We start from the raw sequence: 22,809 nt of genomic DNA, 5'->3' as shown, positions 1-22,809 counted from the left end.
GTCTTCAGCAATTTACTAATGACTTAGAGGGTCTTATAAACATGGCGCTGCATGCAGTGAAGGCGCTTCGCTCTTGCCACCGTGTGTTATTTTGTAGCGCAAAACGATGTTATTCGATAACGCTAGACAGTCAAGAAATGGCAGAAAAGATGTCGGATTTTGGTTTTCAAAAGGTTCGAGAAGATAGCCACGGAGAACTTGGTAAGTCAGCTTATCGACTGCAGGTTGCTGCTGAGCATTGCAGACGGTGAGACGGACTGGTTTGTCGTCTGCACGTGTTAATCTTTTACTCTGCGCCTCTCTTAGAAGGGACGTGACTTGAAGAACGCGCGGGCTGCACGAATATGTAACAGAGCATAGTTTTGCATGCAGTATCGATATTTGTTTTTATGAGTATGTAGAAACGCTTTTTGTTCCCTGTTACTTATATCCACACACACTGAGTATTGTTACGTAATGTTTCTAGACAGTTTCAGGTGGGCGGGGTTACTATCAGCATGGAGGAGGTACTACCTCCATGCTATCAGGAATGGTTACATAATGCATAGTCCTGGAGCCCATGCATACAGTAATGGCTACAGTGTAACTGATTGCAAGATTATCATGATTGTCACCTTCACAAAAATACAGCCTAGATAGAAAACAAAACTCAACAATATAAAAATTTTGACAACAGCTTGAAAGGCTTCCTTATAGAGTGCTTAGGGCCCCCTCCCTGATCATCTCCCTGTTTAAAAGGAGGGTGTATCCCCTTCTAGCTCCATATATGCTTCATCTAAACATGGATCTGAAAAAAACCAGATTTTTTACATCCATGCTCTAAACCTCTTCAAGGCTGGATTTGAAGTGCTTCCTCCAAGGTAAATCTGGCTATGAAACTGACTTCAGATTGGAGGAGCGTACTAAAGAAGGTGTGATAGAGATCCAAGGAAGTCTTGCCCAGAAGCTTCAGCATTTGGAAATAGATATCATGATTTTAGAATTCAGTCAGAGAATGGTCACTCCACAAAGAAATTTAGGAAATACTAGTACATAATGACGGTGGATCTCATAAACATGTGATGTTATACTTGTATTTTCATTTTCATTTCCATTGTGAGTTCCAATAATGATATATAAGACAACACAAAAGCATGAATTTGATATGCATATCCAACATGGCAACATGTTTCTTGATTGAAGAATTACCCCCCCCCCCCCAAAAAAAAAAAAAAAAAATAAAAAATTATAATTAGTAAATTGAATGTAAGGATAATGTAAATGCAACCGGTCAAACATTTGAGCAACAGGCTAACAAAGTCACATGTGTTTAATCCAGTAACCAAACATCTACTATCACTATTGGGTCAATAATTTACTTGGCGATTTCGAAATTCAAAGCTTCTATTTTTCTGTATTATATGTACTTGAAATATGCTGAATAGTCAACAAATCAATTAAAACAGCAACTTTGGCTTACTTATATGTTAAACTTCAGAATATCATGGTGAAGGTCATGTACTAGCCGGGAGAGATCAACTTTGTTCATGCAGAAAATATTGCTGGAATTTAATACCATGTTACTACACCTACACTATCAAAAAATTGTCAATGCATAAATACCATGGCTGAATGTATGATACATACGCAGGATTGGTTTGTTTTGTTTAAGTAGAATCACTATTGTCTCATTGCTTAGTATGTTTGTTAGACAATAGAAACCATATGCTGTAATGTCATAACAGAGTAATTTGCTTTGTACACACACAAAATTGCATTTTATGTGAATGGTGAAGCATTGTGCTTTTCAACAAATTTTGTCTCCAGATTTTTTCCTTCTAATGGGTCCGTGTTTTATCCTGGATAACATCAACAGGAAGGGGGGGTGTTACCCCTTTACCAGAAGATTTAGGGGGGATTTCACCATTTCATGTGTTCGACTTGCATCTCTAAGGTGTGACTGGCACCATTTCATGGGGGCAGGTCCCCTTTCACAGATTACTAAGGGTGCCAACATATCAACAGGGGGGGATTCCCCATCCCCAGGTCTAGATGAAACACTGTAATGCCTGTAACTATGAGTACTTTGTGAAATAGTATAGGTTTATAACTAAATAATCTTATAAAACTGCTGGTAATGTATGTAGTCTGAGATCAATCTATACGAATACAATATTATTGACTTTGAAAACTTTCTACAAAACTGAAAGTCTGTTCTACCTTACTTGATTTTGTTGCAGTATCACTGGTGTTCAAAAATGTTGCAAATAGGTATGATGTCATGAATGATGTGATGAGTGCTGGAATACACAGACTGTGGAAAGACAGATTCATGGAAAGCTTAAATCCCATGCCTGGAACAAGGCTACTCGATGTAGCAGGGGGAACAGGCAAGTACAGAAAGCCATTGTTGTAAAACACTGGCTTCAATGCAGCAACAGCAGGAGGTGATACCACAAGATTTCTGTTTGGTATTTTGCAGTAGAAATAAAGCTCTGACTAAAAAAACATGGCAAAGTACTAGTATGGATGGTAATCAGAGCAATAGAGAAGTGTTATACAGTTCTCGTATTTTGTCGTGTTGTTCTTGTGCACATGAGGGGAGGGGAAAAACTTGAAACTTTAAATGATGCAGACACACCATACATTTATTCACATTTCACAATTACTTACAGTGATTTGGTTTGAAAAAGCAAGTACTTTGTCACTTTGCTTTGAAATTAAATGAAAGGAATTTTAAATATTAAAATTATAATTATAATGTCTCAATAAATTGAACACTTCAAATAAGACAATTTTTGGATTGTTTTCTTGTTTTGTGGCTTCTTTAACTATTCAGGAGATATTGCCTTTCGCTTTGTCGACTACATCAAACAACAGGGAGGATTACTCGGACCCCCAAAGACACTGATAACTGATCTTGACAGCACGTCCTCCTCATCATCATCTGAGTCATCTAACTCTGAAACAGAGCATCTCAGTGAAGATGGGAGATTTTCGCACGTTACTGTCGTTGATTTTAATGAAAACATGGTGAAAGTGGGAAAGAGGAAAGCTAGGAAAGGCGGTTACACACAAGGTGAGGAAAACTACAGAACAACAAATTTTAAATATTTTTACACAAATAACCATCTAAAGACCATGCCAATATTGTTACATTTTGCTATACATAATTTTCTACATTCAGAATATTCATTAGAAGCTAGATTTCTATAATTTAGTATAGGATAAAGCCCGAGTACGAGGGCTCTTCTGGTATATAAAGTCCAACCCAACGATAAAATGTTGAGGCCGCAGGCCGAGACATTTTATCGTAGGGTTGGACTTTATATACCAGAAGAGCCCGAGTACGAGGGTTTTATCCGACTTAAAAACTATCGCCCCTAACTGATATATTTTTGTTTTTAATGTGTTTACGTCAACCGTCCCCTTTGTCAATGTAAAATGTTTAGGATATGAATTAAAACTTTTATTTGTGAAATAGCCTTCCAATGTAATGGAACATCCTATAAATGCCCTAGGGCACATTATATAAATGCCCTAGGGCACAGCAGATTTTGTGTTGCAGCTGGTTTCCGCTGTGTTACCAAATTTAAATATTAAAACGTACCAGATGTCTACAGAATATGACATGTTCACTTTTGATTGGACAGTACTTTACTACGGCGCTGTCATTCGTTTCTGGAATTTGGTGACCAAGGCTTTACGAGTAGATAAAACACCCTGAATTGAGCACTCTGATTGGTCAATCAACAGCAGATAGTTTTTAAGATTATATAAAATGAATGCAAGCTTTTCTAACAATTGTTTTATGTACTTTTGATTAAATTTTCATGCAAGACTGTGTTTCATTTGATCAGGTCTGTCATGGGTGATTGGTGATGCACAGGAGTTACCTGTAGAAGACCAATCTGTTGATGCATACAGCATTGCTTTTGGTATAAGAAATGTCACCGATGTTAGGAAGGTGAGAATATCTATTGTTTTCTCATCTAACATTCAGCACACAAATTTGTCATCTACAGATCAAACCACACCTTTTTAGTCCCCACGGACACCGTTCGGGGGGACTTATAGGTTTGGTCATGTCCTTGCGTGTGTGCGTGCGTCCGTCCGTCCGTGCGTCCGTCCGTCCGTCCGTCCGTCCGTTCACGCAGATATCTCAGAGATGCCTGAAGCAATTTCATTTAAACTTGGTACAAGGATTACTTCATATGTCATACAGATGCACGTCAATTTGTTTTGTGATACGATCCAATATGGCCACCAGGTGCCATTTTATTACGATTTTTTCATGTACAGAGCCATAACTCAGGCATGTTTCAACTGATTTTATTCAAAGTTGGTACAAGGACATTGACCAATGTCATAGATATGCACGTCAATTTGTTTTGTGATACGATCCAATATGGCCGCCGTGCGGCCATTTTGTTACAGTTTTTTCATGTACAGAGCCATAACTCAGGCATATCTCAACCGATTTTATTCAAAATTGGTACAAGGACATTGACCTATGTCATACATATGCACGTCAATTTGTTTTGTGATACGATCCAATATAGCTGCCAGGCGGCCATTTTATTACGATTTTTTCATGTACAGAGCCATAACTCAGGCATGTTTCTACAGATTTTATTCAAAGTTGGTACAAGGACATTGACCAATGTCATAGCTATGCACATCAATTTGTTTTGTGATATGATCCAATATGGCCGCCGTGCTGCCATTTTGTTACGATTTTTTCATGTACAGAGCCATAACTCAGGCATATCTCAACCAATTTTATTCAAACTTGGTAAAAGGACATCGACCAATGTCATACATATGCACATTGACTTGTTTTGTGATACGATCCAATATGGCCGCCGTGTGGCCAGTTTATTACGTTTTTTCATGTCCAGAACCATAACTCAGACATGTATCAAGCAAATTTATTCAAAGTTGGTACAAGGAGATTGACCAATGTCATACATATGCATATTAATTTGTTTTGTGATACGATCCAATATGGCTGCTGTGCGGCCATTTTGTTATGATTTTTTCATGTACAAAGCCATAACTCAGGCATATTTCAACCGATTTTAATCAAAGTTGGTACAAGGACATTGACCTGTGTCATACATATGCACATCGACTTGTTTTGTGATACGATCCAATATGGCCGCCGTGTGGCCAGTTTATTACGTTTTTTCATGTCCAGAACCATAACTCAGACATGTATCAAGCAAATTTATTCAAAGTTGGTACAAGGAGATTGACCAATGTCATACATATGCATGTTAATTTGTTTTGTGATACGATCCAATATGGCTGCTGTGCGGCCATTTTGTTATGATTTTTCATGTACAAAGCATAACTCAGGCTTTTTTTTCAACCGATTTTTTATCAAAGTTGGTACAGGGACATTGACCTGTGTCATACATATGCACATTGATTTGTTTTGTGATTCGATCCAATATGGCCACCATGTGGCCATTTATTACGATTTTTTCATGTCCTGAACTACAACTCAGACATGTGTATCAAGCGAATTTATTCAAAAGTATTTTTATCACAGACCTAATGAAGAGGACTCTATCCTGTCTGAGGACCTGTAATCAAAGCACCCATTAACAAGTGGGGACTGTGTCATCAACGATAACTTTTTTTAAAGTTATTTTCCTAAAATGAAAAATTGGCTACTTAACAGTATAACTATAGTGTAAATAAAAATTCAAGCAAATGCATAAAAAATTGAATTATTTTCATATATTAAATGACAGACACCCTTTAATATATTTCTTGTTTGTAAGCACTGAGAGAAAAAAATTATTTTTCACCACCACAAACACTTTTTTTTTGAAAAGTTGATATTAAAACAGATATGTCCGCCATCTTTGTTCTATAAACATGAAAAGTCACGTCAACATGGCTGTAAACATGCAAAACGTGCAAAACATGTAGACTGTAACATTTGAAAAAAATGTATTACAGAAAACTGACCCAATAAGAGGAAGTGAGAAAAAAAGAATTTGTATCATTTCATCAGTGAGAATTTGTTCAAGGTGCATCAATTAAACTTCAAGCTTCACCCAAGTTTGTAAGTCCAGCTACAAAAGCATCGACATTTTCCATCTCATAATAAAACACTTCGCATTTATCCATAAAGACAAGTAGAATTTCCGTTGTATACGTAGAATTAAGGAGTAACCTATTGCCATCAAGAACAAGTAAATTTCATGTTCTAAATTGTGTATTTCTCATAGAAAGTGATACAATACATACTTACATCATTGTCAATGTCATTGTCAGTTCCTACTTTCAGTGATATTACACAGACCATTATCAAAATCATTTCATACTGTCCTCAAGTGTAGAAATAAAGTAAAACACAATGCTTGTTTGCTTAATATTGAAATGTGAAACTTAAGAAATGCTGGTCACATACCTTCGACAAAATGCCTACTTGCGAGTACTTTTTCAATTTTCATCAAATATTTCTTCACGTACTGTCCGTTTGAGAACTTCATAACCAACTACCATGATTCTTTGTGTGTAGATTCTTTATAGATTGAAAATGTTGTCCCAATTAATGAAAGTCAAAAATTATAATCGACCTGACAAAAACGTGAAGTGATTTGAGGTATCAGACCCATCAGCTGCTTTCTAGATTACTAGTAATTTGAGATGTGATGTTTCAGGTACTTCACTCTCAGAGGTGATGTAAGGCCTTCAAAATTTTTCCTTCAATCAGTATTGTTTGCCAAATGTTGTGGGACGGGTCCATAACACTTTCACCATACTGCAAATTATAATATGCTTAGCTGGAATCTGGCAATCTGATTGGCTGGAGCCGGGGTTTATATTCTCAACAAGAAGACCTGCGCGCCGCGTAACATTTTTGAGCTCGCGCAAATTTCGAAGGCCAACTTGAAAGCTCAACGCGCCATAATGTCAAACAAGTCTTTAGCTTCAGATTGATTTTGATTGTTAAATTTTAGTCTAGTGCAGCTTGACGAACCAACAAATGAAGAGTTTCTGTAAGCAGCGGAGGCTATGTAACAACAACATAATTTTTAAAAGTTTTTTGAGCGTTTTTTTGAAGTAAAATTCTTCAAGTTCGATGTCTAATCGCGATATCGATGCGTTGCGTAACCGTATTTTATGAATTCAACTGTGCACGCGCGCGCATTCTGAAACGTTCTATTTTATGAGGCTGGGCGCTCCTGAACTTTCGTTCCAACATCGGCCCTAAATAACGACATTGTCCACCTGTTTTTAACTTTAGCATATTATAATGAGGTTATAAACGGTGCGCTCGGGTATTTGGTTGCGGATATAAGACCTCTGGGGTGAAAATTAGCATATTTGGGTGAAATAATCACCTCGCTTCGATCACCTCGCTTCGCTCGGTGATTATTTCCCGCCAAATATGCTAATTTTCACCCCAGAGGTCTTATATCCGCAACCAAATACCCTCGCTTGCCGTTTATAACCTCAAAATATTTTGTTGTTGTGAGGTTTTATAGCATGACAAGTAGATATGGAAGTGAAGGATCCATATACTGATATTAGACTGATCACTAATGAGCCTTAAATTACCTTGATTTCCTTCATGTATGGTTCATCGGAGCCAAAAATATGAACTGAGCTGGATGCAGTTTTAATGCTCAACTGATGGGGTGATATTTTGCCATTTATTTCCATGGGTTACAACCATAAGCTGTTGCTATACTTTATGGAAGTACATGACTGTTCTACAAAACTATGATTCCATCACAGAAATCTGATGTGTCTCCAGTCACAATTTAGGTTGAATGACATACAAAGCTAATTAACCAGCAACTTTTCTTTCAGTCTGTTTCTCCTCAAGATATCACTGTGCACACTATACAACAGGGCATTTGTACTCAATATGATCAAATATACAGTGTAGTTGTACCATTCTGTTATATTGATATGAACAACATAGTTATATTTGCAGTGATTTTCACTGGCTTGATGTCACTATGTTGTTTATAGTAATGAAAATTAAACACAAGTTGACGACAAAGAAGGCTAGATCAGTGTTCGCGGTGACTTTTTTCTCCTCGCGTACGGCATACGCATTAGTCTGCTAAAATTGCGTAATGGCTGGATTTGAGTGCGTAATTTCACTTCCGCACTCGATTGATGAAAAAACTGACTGCAAAATACAATGTGCCGTTGAATAAACCTACACTACATATTCGGATTGTACGATGTAACATTATTTTAATGAAAACAGTTGAACGAACAACTTGAACAATGTTGAAATGTAACAGCGAAGGGTATACATGCGACCGTCAAAACACATCGGGCAACCCAAAAGTTAGAGTTATGGCAGCTTATCCAGACGGTTTCTGGACGTTTCGGCACCAAGTCGTTTCGGCCCAAGACGTTTCGGCCTTCCAATTTCAGGCCCCAAGTCGTTTCGGCACCGCAACCCAAGACGTTTCGGCACCGCTGAAGGCTACCTGTGGGAACTAGTGCTGGAGCGTAATGTTACAAATCAAAGTACTAAAAAGTATAGTGTCAACTAACATGCTTTAATCTTTGTGAGAACATGGGAAGAGACCGTAAGAAAAAACTTCATATCATTTTCAAATCTGTGACACAAGTTTATCGATATCAATAGCCGCCGACCCGGCAAAATTAAAGTTTGAAAGCGGTGAGGAAACAGCACGGCAAAATTCACACAAAATGCACATAAAGTACTGGTCAGAACGCAAAGGTCACGCTTACGAATATGACGGATCAGTCAATTACTAAATACCGGGGTAGTTTGAAAAAAATCGAAACACAGATGCCGAAATGTCTTGGGTTGCGGTGCCGAAGTGACTTGGGGGCGGAAATTAAGAGGCCAAAACGACTTGGGCCAAAACGACTTGGTGCCTGAACGACCAGTTACCATCCAGACACTTCTGCAGTGTTCAAAATTTATCGGGATTCCTACGAGCTCTACCGATGAATCATTTTTTTCACAGACGCGTAGAGCAAAGTTGAAAGAAAACAGATTTGTCTGCTTCGACGCCATGCAGCATGTGTGCCTGATAAAATTTGGGAACAGTGAGACGCGATGATCGTGCACGGTTGGCATTTATATAATTTGTCGCAACATTTCTGTCAATCACTCACTTTCAGAAACTATCGCTCGCCTGAAAATTAGCAACGTAATTCATAGGCACAGCTGACATGATAACGTGCCTAACGTGATAACGTGTGGACTACGATTCCGATTTTTCAGACAACGCCCAGAGAATCCGAAACTTTCCACACAAAATGAGTGATTGACAGAAATGTGTTGCAACAAATTTCGTCTGGTTGTCGCCTAAGCTCAGTTGTGGGGAGTGCTTTCGGTGTTATCCTTTGCGTATAGAAAACGCATAATGATGAAAAAAATGCGTAGAGAGTCAATTTCAATGCGTAAATGCGCACGATTTTTGTGTAAACGCGAACTCTGCTAGATAATCAAATAGGTTTATTTTTGAGTGATTCACTGAAATTAAATACTTTCTATTTCAAACAAGCTTGAATTTTTATACTGAAAGCTACACAGCCATGCAACACAGAGAAAAAAGATGTTGAAAGAAAGATGTTATCTGTTGATTACAGTTAGAGGAAGGTGTAGTTCTGTAGTGTTTGTCACGTAATGTAGATTTATGACCTTTAATGACAAAAAGCAACGAATTGATATCTTGATGGGCAACATTCCATTTTTTCAAATCAAACTGAGGACCTCAAGGCTGTTTTCAAGACTTGGGTTTCAAGACCGTTTCCATCATGCATGCTTAAGAGACCTTGGAGATTTGAGATTTGACAGAAAATGTTTAATCAAAATGAAATATTATTTTGCCTCTGCGGTATCAATAAAACACTGCTTCAAAGTCAAGCTAAATGTCATCTTTTGATCATTGAGCCAGAATACCTTGGTTGATTTAGTGTTTCTCTAGAACTTCATTTTATAAGTTTTTTCTATTGTGTGGTGTTGTCACATTCAGTTCAATACATTTGACAAGCTCATCCTCCTTTGAAACGGAAGAAAGCTTTCTGTGAATACTGTCAGTGGGATGAACTATAAAAGGTTATTTGAAAAACAGGTAAATTTTGAATAATAACCACAGGACAATTTGTTCACCACAAGGATTTCTATGGAACTGAACATAAGAAAGGGTGAAATAAGAACCAGCAGCACACTCATCGCTTTCTCAAAAAACAGTTAATAAAATATTAACTTGCCACAAGTCTTTTGAAAATGTGTATCATGAAACAGTTTTTTGAAGTCAAAAATCAATTAGAATATCAAATACCTATTGGCATTTGTGTTCCTGAAATGGTAATCCCTTTGCACTTCCATGATTACTTTTTGTTGTCATGGAAACCTGGCTAAAAATAGGCAAAGCAGGACTCGTCTGTGTGAATTTTATAGCTACAAGAAACTCATGGAAGTGACAAGTGAAAAATTGCCAACAAGGCCACAGCAGAGGTAAATAATACTGATTGGGTTCAGGGGAATTCCATGGGACAAAAATACTCCTTTCAGTCAACATTTTAACCGTTTTAGACTATTTTATGATCAGATTAATATAGACAAATTAAAGATTAAAAGTAAAACCAGGTACACTGATAAATATTTAAAGTTTTATTAGTTCATGAACATACCACTCGTTGTAAGCAATTCAACCACATTATTTCCTGGAACAAAATTTTAGGCCAAATAGAATATATATTGTGTGTTTCCAGTAACATGCCTCCAAAAATTAGGGTGTGTAGGTTGGAGGAAATTTTTAGAATTTTTTTAGTTGGCTGAGACTTATAAATATGGTAAAATTTAGAAAATTTACTCGAAATTTTAAAAATATGCGAAAAAAATGACTAGGGATGGTTGGTTTTTCTAGGGTAGGTCAAATTACCAGAACTACACATACTTGTTTTTCCCCAAACTCAGATATTTTCTTATTTGGCCTTATACCTTTATGGAATGGTTACTTCCAAAAATACATGTGAGATGAATCACCATTTTTTGCAAATCATTATTTCCCATAATTGGCACTATTTGATGTTTCAATGCAGTTCAGTAATGAGCAAATTTTATTCCCAGTGTTGCATTGACTTTTATCTCGATATCTGTATGTAGTAAAGTCTAACTGTAAGATATGTGTTGCTGTTAATTCAAAATTGATTGACAGTTGTAATATATTGGAAAGTCTGGTCTGCCAAACATGATCAAAAATTAAATGAAATTTTATGATTTGGATAATACTTGATATTGAATAAAAAAAATCAAAATATTTGTCTTGGTTGGTGCCTAATACTGACAGATATTTTTTGAATTGACACAAGGTTTTATGTGTGTCATTTGTTTTCAAATGGCATTTCTACACTTCCCAGAGTGAGTGTAACATATATATTCCAAGTGTGGCTCAGGAAATAAGACTGGGAAATGTTTCCATGTGAGGTTTTCTTTTTCCATTTAAGACAGGCAACACCAAGATTGCATTACCGGGTCAACAGATCATCAATGATGATGACTTTTGATCTTTACTCGGCTAGATGCTCACAATTTAACTTACAATGACCAATGACAATTACATCACAGATTTCTTGAGAGCCATTTCACTTCCAAACTATGGATATTATTTGAGTTGTGAAGGTGTCATCATGAAGACAAGTTGCCATGGTTACCATGGATGTTCCCTAGGCAACAACTGTTCCGATGGTAGATGATGACATTTTGCTGTAAATTGATTTAATGAGGCATATCATCAATCAAATTTGAAAGACAAACTGTAATATATATGATGTGTTGATTTAGATACAAAGCAGTACAGAACCTGCAGATAAATAGTGAAAGAGTTTTATTGTGTAAATTGAGTTTTAAATAAACAAATCTTGTAAGAAAGGCATTTAATTTTCAGTTGCTAAGATGATTACTTACACATGTATATTTCACAGTCAAACTTAATGGTATATTACTGCATACATGTATCTATATTTGTGTAAACTCATTTCCTAAATACAAGTATTGTATGACATTTGAATAAATTATCAATTTTTCTTGTTGGATATGATTGAGCAATAAACCACCTCAGGGATGGGTTTACCATTAGAATTTTGATCATTTCACAACATGTGTGCACCTGCGATAGCAAGTCCATATATGAAGTGAACTTGTCAAAACCAAATGGTATACCCATTGCTGAGTTATTTTATTGCTATGATATCATAACAGTGCATTGAAATTTCTCTAGCTGAGAGCTTGGTGTTTTCCAACCGTGCTATATCACAAATATAGCACAGCTATTTTCAAGTTGTAACCAATAGGATTTGTGCTGTCGATATACTTGTATGATATAATTCTTGATGATGAACAGCAAAACAAGTACTCGAAATTACTTATTTGAGTACCGTAACATTTGGAACCACTGAAGGTCTGCACAGCCTATGACAACTAACTGAAGTTCTGTTTATCTTCCTTCTCAATAAATTTCTGCCAAGGTATGGCCTTCTGCCATTTCTGTCAAGGTATAATTATAGCCTTGTCATCTTATCTAGATGCACATGTACCAATCTTTCATCGTCATTAGATTTGACTCAAAGAAGTTTATTGCATAAGACTCACCAATAATTACAAGATATCTATTAGATGCTGAGTTGTAAAAGGATCACAATGAGGCTCAATCTGTATGTTCCCTTGTTGACAGCAAAATGTATGTGCTATAAGGGAAATATTCATTTTCCCGTATCTGGAATAACATGTGTAACATGCTAATGACTTTAATATGTATAAAAGTTCTTCTGAAGACGCATGTGTATTGATTTATGGTGTAGGTTTGTTTTTCCACAGACACATTGTGTGTTGATGGTAACAAGCTGGTTTATGCTGACTTGTACCACAAAAAGTTGAATGGAATGTAATGTTCACTTTGCTAGCTTTATACCATTTTCAAGCACATGTATGTTGTAATACAGTCTTGACTTTCTGTTGTCAGTTTGGACATTTTAAGAATGAAAGCTAAGCTGTTGTTCAGCATGAACTCGCAGGCATTTACTTATAACTACTGTGACAGTTATCAACACTGTTCAGGTAATGATTCTTTTCTGCTCAGCTGATGGCCATGAAGAGTGCCAGCCTGTAGTATTATCAATTTGTGGATGTTTAAAATTAATACCGTCCCCTAAGCAAACTTATTCTGTTTATCCTCACTTACCATCCTCACAAGTTTTGAAGTACCAGTAACATCCACTCAAGGTTGTGTCCTGTAATCCAAGCGGCATTCATTGTGAAACTAGGACTAGTCTCTACGATAAAATTATGCAGAAATGGGGCAATAAGTTTCATTATGCTACATACTATAAAGAAGTGTTTGAAAAGTTAAAATCTAAAAAAGTGATCTAAAAAGGGAAGGGGTATACCGGTATGTTTCCATGAACATATATGTTCAACATGTGATCTTGAAAAAAGATGTAACTTTTACCTATCTATGACTGTCAATACTGTTGTTCACTGTTCCAGGTTATACTTGCATGAGTAATTTCAAAAAGTGTAATCTCAAAATGCAGACAAAAATTCATTTTTACATATTAATCAGAGAACAATGACGTCATTTTTGAACAACACTATTCCTGATAACAAGATCTGACGGACACGCAAAGTGGCCTAGCTGCTTTGTCTTGCTGTGGATCTTGCACTCATTTCAGGAACTAGATAAGAGTTGCAGTCCCCGCTGGATTTCCCATAAATAAAGAACTTGCATATTAGGCCTGAATTCTAAAATACTCAATTCCAATGTATATGGGTAATTTCAAAAAGTGTAATCTCAAAATGCAGACAAAAATTCATTTTTACATATTAATCAGAGAACATATACATTTCACAAAGGAATCAAAAATTGAATAGAAGCTCATAGCCCCTACATCATTCAATCTTTGATTTTCATATATGACCTATATGTTACTGAAAAGACTTGTATCATACTCCGGAGACAACACATGTAGTTTATGTATGCTTAAGATTCTGTATTCTGTGAGATAATTAAGGCTTTGTCGGATTTGAAATGAGACTACAAAATGTTTGAATAAGAAAAGCAATCTGATTGTCTTCTATTTGCTGTATCCCAGTTATTGTTGAGGCATTTCTTAGTATTTATGTTCTGTTCATAAAATACTGTTTCTGGCGCTATTCCTATTGTATTGGCGAATGCTAATACTTTGTGTTCAATATACTGTTGGGGAGAAGAAAATGTTTTTGTTTATTTACATTAAAAAAACAAAATACTGAATAGAAAGTGTTTTGTCAAAGTCTGACATCAGGAATAGAGTAAGTGCTTTCTATTTTTGATGCTTTTCACTACATTTGCATTGCTGTGAGCATGACATTTTGTCTGTTGGTGCCGTATCTCTTAAATTTGCCTAATAGTAACAGTTCAAGCTCTGGGGAAGGCTAAAAAAAATAAATTGTGCTATTCAGATAACATGGTTTCCAAAAATAGGGTAGGTAGGTAATTTTTTTCCAAAATATTTTCATATTTAACCCTTTGACTGCTGTAATTTTTCCCACCAAAATTTTAATGCAATACATTACCAATTTTTGTAAACTTTTCTGTAAGTTTTTTTTTGGACCAAATGGATATCACATTTCATTGGTTACAGTTTTTTATCAAAATTTTGGCAAAATTCAGAAAACATCGACTGTGTTATATTTTATAAAGGTGACAAAAATAGACTTTGGCTCTCAAAGGGTTAAATACCGTATGCATTTTTCAGGGGTTCAGGGCGGTCAAACACTGGCCACAACATTTTCAGAAAATGTATCAAATGGCAAAAATTTCCCCAAAAATACAAAATTACGGATTTCATCGGAAATTCAATATATATTACTTAGTTCATCTATAGAAACCTTTATACCAAATTTCAAAGCTATCAGACCAGTACTTTTAGAGAAACACATTTTTGGACCAAAAATGGCAAAAATTGCCTTAAAAATGCAAATTTGCATATTTCTGCACAATTTTAACAAATCTTAAATAGATCATCCCTAGGGACCTACGTACCAAATATCAAAGCTATCTGACGGGTAGTTTTGAAGAAGAAGATTTTTAAAGATTTTTTTACCAAAAACGACAAAAATTGCCTTAAAAATACAAATATGCAAATTTCACCACGATTTGAACAAATCTTGCAGAGGTCACCCTAAGTAAACTGCATATTAAATTTCAAAGCAATCGGACAAGCGGTTTCAGAGAAGAAGATTTTTTTACCAAAAACAGTAAAAAATGCCCCAAAAATACAAATATGTAAATTTCACCACGATTTGGACAAACTTAAGTGAGGTTACCCTAAGTGAAGTGCATGTAAAATTTCAAAGCAATCAGACTTGCGGTTTCAGAGGAGAAGGCAATTGTTGACGGACGATGACGACGGAAAATCAACCTATTTGATAAGCTCCGCGTCGCTGACAGCGGAGCTAAAAACTTATTGTTTCAAACTTCATTCAAAATTTTCAAACAGTACTTAAAAATTGAGCCCAACATTCTCACAGAAAGAACGCTGTAGTTCCCACATATTCATACTGATGTCCATGGTTGTTGAAGGCATAAGCCAATGCTGATGTCTTATTTTTAGTCTAATTGTTGGAATGTATATGGCTGTGTATAAGAGCTGACACATTGACAATCTGTTTTTTTCCCCGATAGACTCTGCTGATGTCTTTGACAGTCTCTCTGTAGCTCCCATGGGTCTTGTGAAGTAGATGAATACAAGTGATTGTTGAGTCAAAGGGGTTGAGCCTCTACCTACACTAGTAAATTACTTTATCCCTTTACACTGGCATTTTCTCTAATCCTTTGATTACATTGACTTTTTCTTTGCCTATTATATTAAAGGTATACAGTCACCTGTAATCTAAATATGCCCATATATGGCCAAAGGGGCGTTCCTTGGTATTCAAAATGTCCATGCGAGGACACTGTTTTTAAAAAGCGGCCACTCGCTTAAAATCTGTGATTGGTTAGATTTTCTCTTTCCATGGTAACTGTGGCAAAATTGGAACAGGTGACAGTATACCTTTAATAATAACTTTCTCTCTAGCTAGAGGATTGCTGGCAATTTATATCCAATATTAGAGTGGGAGGTTTAATTTGATGGGCTGTGGATGAGGTTTCACTTGCTGTACATTCGGTCGTTTTTCGTATTAAAATTTAGCAAGACTGGAGTTTTCACTTTCACGCGTGAGAGCCTTTTCATGCTACTTAAATATTTCATGCTTATGTTATTTGTGAGCAAAAGACCACTGAAAATCTGAAATTGAAATTCTAATTCAGTAAATTTTAAGAACTAGCTTGTAGGAGAGGAATGAGCCATGAGTTCAAATGCACAGAAGCCTCAGTTTGAAAATATTTCCAGAATGAAAACTTACTGACAATAAATTGAACCAAAGATAAACCATTGTCTTTTGAACATGTGATGCTAAGACCTCTGAAATATTTCTGTAATGTTTGTCTCTCTTCATGTTCATAAAAAAATGGAAAATAGTCAGCTTCAGGAGAGCCATCTGCATTGCCAAGAAAATTATTTTTGCATGCATTTCAATTGAAAAGTACTTAATCCTTGTCAATACAAAGGAGTATATTTCTTGAAATTGTGCTTTATATTGAGCATATTGAAATGAGAGTAGGACATGACTGCCTGCCTTAAAGCAGATAAATCTTTACACCAGGGTAGGTGAAATTTTATGGTAACCTACCTGATGAAAGGCCGGAAATAATTTCCAATTTTTGGTTTGCTTTGACCAGAAATAGGATATACTGAGTATACAGTATAGAGGACTTAGTTTTCAGGGCAGGAACCATTTGTCGGGGAAGGCAACTTTTTTAAAGTTACCTGAATGTCTAGTTGTTTTCTTCCTTGAATTTTCCCAGGCTGTTAAAATCAAATCAACAAGGTAACTTGTCTAGAACCAGGAATTGGATTGGGGGGGGGGGGGGGGGGGGTGGTCTGAAATGAGTTTTTTGTATTCAGTGCAACAGTCACATTTGCTTCTTTTTTCAATACAAGGTGTTATAACTTGATAAATATAGTGTGAAATAATTAAATTATCTCATCCTGTTGTGTCATCAACTTGAACTTCAAAGAACAAGTTCATTCTGAAGGTGTACTATCACACAGAGAAGTCAGTACACTTTTTTTGCAGGTTATTTTTGCTCATTTTACATTAAATTACAAAAATTGCACTGTTAAAATACCATATAACGTACTTTTGAAAAAACTGCACCATGCAATAATATTGTGGAAGATTCCATGTCAGCACACAGGACAGCCAAATGTTGTCCAATCAAGAGTGTCTTTTTTTGTATTGCACAGTATATGATGCAGCAAGTGTGCTCTCTAACAAACATGGATTTCTAGAAACTTTGCGTCAAAATTTTTCGAGGAAATGTGGAAATTTCTTTGGATATCTATATGTGTGAATTAACCCCCAAAATTGCATAAATTAACATGCAATTTGTTTGCATCATGGTACGTCACATTGGATAGGGCACACTGGATGCAGTGTAGGGTCATTTTTCTGTGCAGGGTAAGGAAACAACAGATAATCACTGCTTCATGAACTGTCTCATTCATTACAGGCATTACAGGAAGCTTACAGGGTGTTAGTACCTGGTGGAAGATACATGTGTATGGAATTTGCTCAGGTGCAAAACCCAATTATTAAAAAGTAAGTAACATCTTAAATCTCACAGCAGATAGAACAAAACTCCTGATGTGATCTTTGTAAAAAGTCACTGCGCTATGCTTGAGCCACATTCAATTTTGAATTGTGTGCATTTTTATTTATTTTTATTTATTTATTTTTGTACTTTTGTGCATATTTTTGAATACATGAAAACGCATAAAAAATCATTTCCGAAGCTTGTTCCAAATTAATTGTTTGAAACTAAATCTAGCGGTTTGATTTTTTATTGCAGCTTATATGATACTTACTCTCTCCAAGTCATACCAGCTTTGGGTGAAATTTTTGCTGCTGATTGGAATGCATATCAATACCTGGTAGAAAGCATCAGAACCTTCTACAATCAGGTAGGTACCTCCTTAAGTTAGGTGACTGAATTCAGTATCATAACTCAAATTGTCAAACATTGATTGTACTTTTGATGTCACAAAGCATTACCATGTACATGTATGTCATTACAAGATGTGTAGATGTATTCATTTTAATGAGAGGGTGAAAGGGATATAATTTTAGTACCTTATTACTGTAAAGTTGAGTTGAAAATGATTTATGTATGAGCAGCACTGCTATCTAATTATATATATATATATATATATATATATATATATATATATATATATAATATATATATATAATATATATATATATATATATAATATATATATATATATATATATATATATATATAATATATATATAATATATATATTATATATATATATATAATACACAAATGTATACAATGTGCCCTCCCGGTTATCACCATAATGGCTTTATGGCAACCTCTGAACTTGGGCACAGAGAGTACAGTTACCCATTGTTGAGGATTGAAAATATGGACTCACCAGAGTGCTCTAACGGCAATACATACCATGAGCGAAGCATAGTGCCAACAGTGAACGCCCCTTATATTACGCAAGAGGCTGCCCAACAATCTCAGAGTGCTCTAACTACTATTAAAGCAGTGAGCGAAATACACAAAATGTATACAATGTGCCCTCCCAGTTATCACCATAATGGCTTTATGGCAACCTCTGAACTTGGGCACAGAGAGTACGGTTACATATTATAGAGAGAGAGAGAGAGAGAGAGAGAGAGAGAGAGAGAGAGATGCAAACATACACACGCACAATTCTTTCATCAAATAAGTAGACAGAGAAAAAGCAATGCTGCTAGTTTATGTACAGAAGAGAAGTCTTTTCAGAAAAGGGGAAATATTCATCTATTATCTCACATGACATAGTATTGGAATGTTGGAATTAGGAAAATTCCACTACAATTCGCGCAAATTATTTACGCTTTAACAACATTCTTTCTGGAATATGTCATGTAATTATCGTAGATTTTTAATAGGTCGACTGTGACATTTGATTGTAATTCTGGAATAGGAATTGATTTACAGGAAGTTTAATTTTCAATTTGTCATTCTGGATGTACTAGAATTGTACACAAGTAGGAGGATTTTATTGAAAAACTGGTGTAGGAATTCAGTGTGTTAAACTTGCTCCCTTGAGAGCCTGATACTTTCAGTTCCCCTAATCATTGCGATTTCAGTGGCTGATTCGAGTTTTCAGTATGTTGTTTTAGTAATCTCTGAACACTGGTAATTGACAAACTTTGAGTGGTTTTGTGGTCAGCAGAGGTCAGATGAACAGAGGATCTAAGTAAACCTGGGCTGAATAGATCTCTATGTTGATAACAGTCTCATTCAAATAATTATTTAACTCTAATCACTTAATTCGCTAACTGATGGAGGTATGACTTACGAAATTTTTGTGTAAAATTTGTTTTATTTAAGAAATCTTTGAAAACTTTTATTTTTCGCGACTGCTACTGCTTATACTAGACTGTGTGATCTTTAAAGTGTATGGTTTTAGTCTTTTATGCCAGTTCACATTTTTTTCTTATGATCTTAAATTTAATTTTTTTATTTAATTTCTTTCTGATCGTTTTAATTTGATTGTTACACTTTCATTTTACTATTTTAATTGATATTTTTAATTTTTACTGTACTGTACAGACCGCTGAGACAGTTTTGTGTAGTGGTCTTTAAACAATAAATTATTATTATTATTATTAAATGCTTTGAATTTTGTAGCTTCTTAACTCTGTCAGGGGCTCATCTAGTTTTTTGGTTTACATCCCTTCACCAGTCTACTTGCTGTGCATACAGTTTCTTTTCATTTCATTTTATATGCAATGATGTACGCCTCATTCTGGGTCTGCCTTTTCCAATCTGAATGTGAGAATAAATTTTCCCATGCAGGTCCTTGGCAAAAATGTATTCAAAAGGTGATATTTCCATATATGTCAGGTTTTCAAAGTCAAGAAAATAAAAGCCTTTGCAAGCTAAAGAATTGAGTGGGTTATATACATAGTGCTCTTGATGTGTCGTCTGAAAAGACCTCTTTTTATCAATACCTGAGGCCATATGAAAGGACATACCCATTTGTCTAAAAGCATTGACTTTCAGCGTTTCAAAGCACTGTGTCACAGGATTGTTAATTGTAATATCAGTGCCACTGTTTTGGACATCTTACCATTACCCTTTTGAGAGAATGTAGAACATACAGGATGGAAAACACTTTGTAAAAATTATATTTGAAATTTAACTGAAACAACATTAATTATAAATAATATAAAATGTTTCGATAGTTTTTCATAGAGAAATTTTTTCAGTATAGTATTGTCTTTTTTTTGAGATTTTCATAAAGCAACAATGATATGAAGCAGCAGAGATAGAAATTTCTAGTGTCGATTTCACAGACACACATTTTACATGCAAGCTTCTTGGGTATCAATCTCTTAGGCAGCTATAGACTTACTATTTTCAAGATGAAACAAATCCATCCTGATATTTTCAATGTTGCCAGTTATTTACTGATATTTGAATTTTCATTTAATGGTTGCCTTGATCTCATAAATGTTTATGCAGTTATAATGGAATTTTCAGGATAATTAAAGCGACAGCAATTATGAAGTCATGACTGTGTGCCATTATGAAAAAGTGCCGTATAGATGTGTATACTTAACATGCTGCCACTGAGAATTTCACACTTTCTTCTGTGATAATTGTGGCTTCTAGGCTTCCTGCTATGTACTCATGTTGTGTCTTTGTGAACACATCAATGTCTCAGATAACAGTGCTTGCTTTTATTTCTCTCTCAGGAGCAGTTCTGCATGTTGATGGAGGAAGCCGGCTTCAAGAGAGTCCGCTACGAGGATCTCAACTTTGGAATTGTGGCAATCTATTCTGGGTTCAAACTTTAAACTACCAGGAGCTGTAATATTTGATGCATTTTGCAGTGTTTTTGTCCTGTCAGTCAAATAGTTTCTTGTTCTCTTCTCAAAATCTTGTTGAAATGCCTGCTGTTCAACACAGTTCCTGGGTGTGCAAGGTCCAATGTTGACAGCAGAATTTTGTATGGACTAGAGTTCATATGTCCACAAGAACACTACATTTTTACACAGTAAATTGGGTCAGCAAGGCTTATTTTAATTTCAACATATTTTTCAACATATTTTAAGGAGAAGACTAAGAAAATGTATTTCTTTTTCATACCAGGAAAATAGTGAACAATTTAATCCAATGTTTACAGCTTTTGCCTCTTCCATGTGTTTACGATGACTCAGTATAGTAACTGTACAAAAAATATAGTATGTATTTTTCATGATAGAAAATTAGGCTTTGAATACCCTAGTGATAGTCTAAACATAGAGGCTGGTATATTATCATCACTATAAATCAGTAAAATTTATCTGTAGAATGTCATTAAGCTATGTGTAAAAAAATATGTGAAATGTTCCCTTCATAGTTTGTCACTGACCCACAGAATTTGTTGTGTGAAAATGACATTTTGTCAAAATATAATTTCGGTCAGCCCAAGGGAGTTTCCGAAATGCATAACTGATTTCTTAGATGATACACATCGCATGCTATTACTGTGTTGGAATGTTACATCAGATCCCCGGGCATCAGGTATGTGAAAACAGAAGGGCAACCAAGAAATGAAGTTTTATCAGAGTCTGTTGCCCGGGGATATTTACAGGAATGAAATACTGTATACAATTCTCATCCAAGTTCTCTCAATGGTTTTAATGTTACGCTTTCCTCAGATCCTTTGTGACATACTTCTATGTGTCTAGATTGCTTGGAATCACAAACTAGTTTAATTAGGAATTAAAAAGGACAAGATTACAAACAGATTCAAATTAGGAATTTAAATTATGACTACAGACAGATTTGTTGAATTGTGAAGTTAAATTAGGAACTGAATATAAATGGATATATGGAGGTACAAGGCAAATTTTCACACCTATGTAACAAAATTTCTCGTCTTTTCTATCTCTGACCTTGTCTGTTTACAATTCAAATGAATAAAGCACATGACAAAATCTTTTACTACTCAAAAAACCCAAGGATAGCTAATATTTTAATTCATATATCTGAAGGAGCAATGTTTCAGTTTATGACATTGTGGAACCACCATAAATTCCAATGTATGAGGTCTAAAATTCAAACACCTGCTTGATTCAATTTTTTTTTTCTCCTCATGTTTCTAAACTTTCTTTTATAGCCCATCCATATCTTTGACAGAAATAATCAAAACATCCGGTAGCTTGTGTGAAACCATCTCTATCCAAGAGAAGGCTGATGATTACTAAACACCAAAAGCACCTTGAGGGGAATGCACAATGCCATCATTGTCTGTAAAGTATGGCTTCATGACTGGTTCAGCTTTGATGTGAGTGACTTCTGTGAGCAGACAAACAATGTCTGTGCAAAGCAAGGGTGCTGTATTATTCAAACTTCACTTTTCACGTACAGGTAGGCACAGGAAGTAAAGTGAGTATTTTGATCATCTAGGATCTCTCAGGCTATTTGGTACCCCAAAACCACAGCCTGGAAAACATGCTGTGATTTTTCTTAATTGCTGTAAAACTGTATTTGACAGTAGTTTTCAGGTAATGAAAAGCTGGAAAAATGCAAGACTGGTACTTGTGTGGTACAACGGTACTTGTGTAGAGAAAATACATTTCTATGAACCTTATTGATGTACTTCAGAAGAAAACTTGTGAATAAACTTAATTTTTTCCCAGTA

General features: G+C 35.5%; 1 protein-coding gene across 1 annotated transcript; it reads left to right on the top strand.

The window, feature by feature from the left end:
* The first annotated feature begins 15 nt into the window (after positions 1-15).
* LOC139145207 (2-methoxy-6-polyprenyl-1,4-benzoquinol methylase, mitochondrial-like) lies at positions 16-22,809 on the top strand. The gene is made up of 7 exons (XM_070716207.1): positions 16-201; positions 2,220-2,369; positions 2,819-3,058; positions 3,840-3,946; positions 17,604-17,692; positions 17,943-18,054; positions 20,876-22,809. The coding sequence occupies exons 1-7, from the start codon at positions 42-44 to the stop codon at positions 20,975-20,977; spliced, it is 960 nt and encodes a 319-aa protein (XP_070572308.1). The 5' UTR covers positions 16-41; the 3' UTR covers positions 20,978-22,809.

This window comes from Ptychodera flava, chromosome 12 (genome assembly GCF_041260155.1).
Source record: "Ptychodera flava strain L36383 chromosome 12, AS_Pfla_20210202, whole genome shotgun sequence".
Lineage (NCBI taxonomy): Eukaryota > Metazoa > Hemichordata > Enteropneusta > Ptychoderidae > Ptychodera > Ptychodera flava.
Note: the sequence above shows the minus strand (reverse complement) of the source record. Positions and strands in the feature narration are given on the sequence as shown.

Bases quoted from the DNA above. Each gene is read 5' to 3' on its own strand.
- LOC139145207 (XM_070716207.1), top strand. From the start codon at position 42: ATGGCGCTGCATGCAGTGAAGGCGCTTCGCTCTTGCCACCGTGTGTTA. The intron at 202-2,219 runs GTAAGTCAGCTT...ATTTTGTTGCAG, and splicing joins AGATAGCCACGGAGAACTTG to TATCACTGGTGTTCAAAAAT. The intron at 3,059-3,839 runs GTGAGGAAAACT...TCATTTGATCAG, and splicing joins GAAAGGCGGTTACACACAAG to GTCTGTCATGGGTGATTGGT.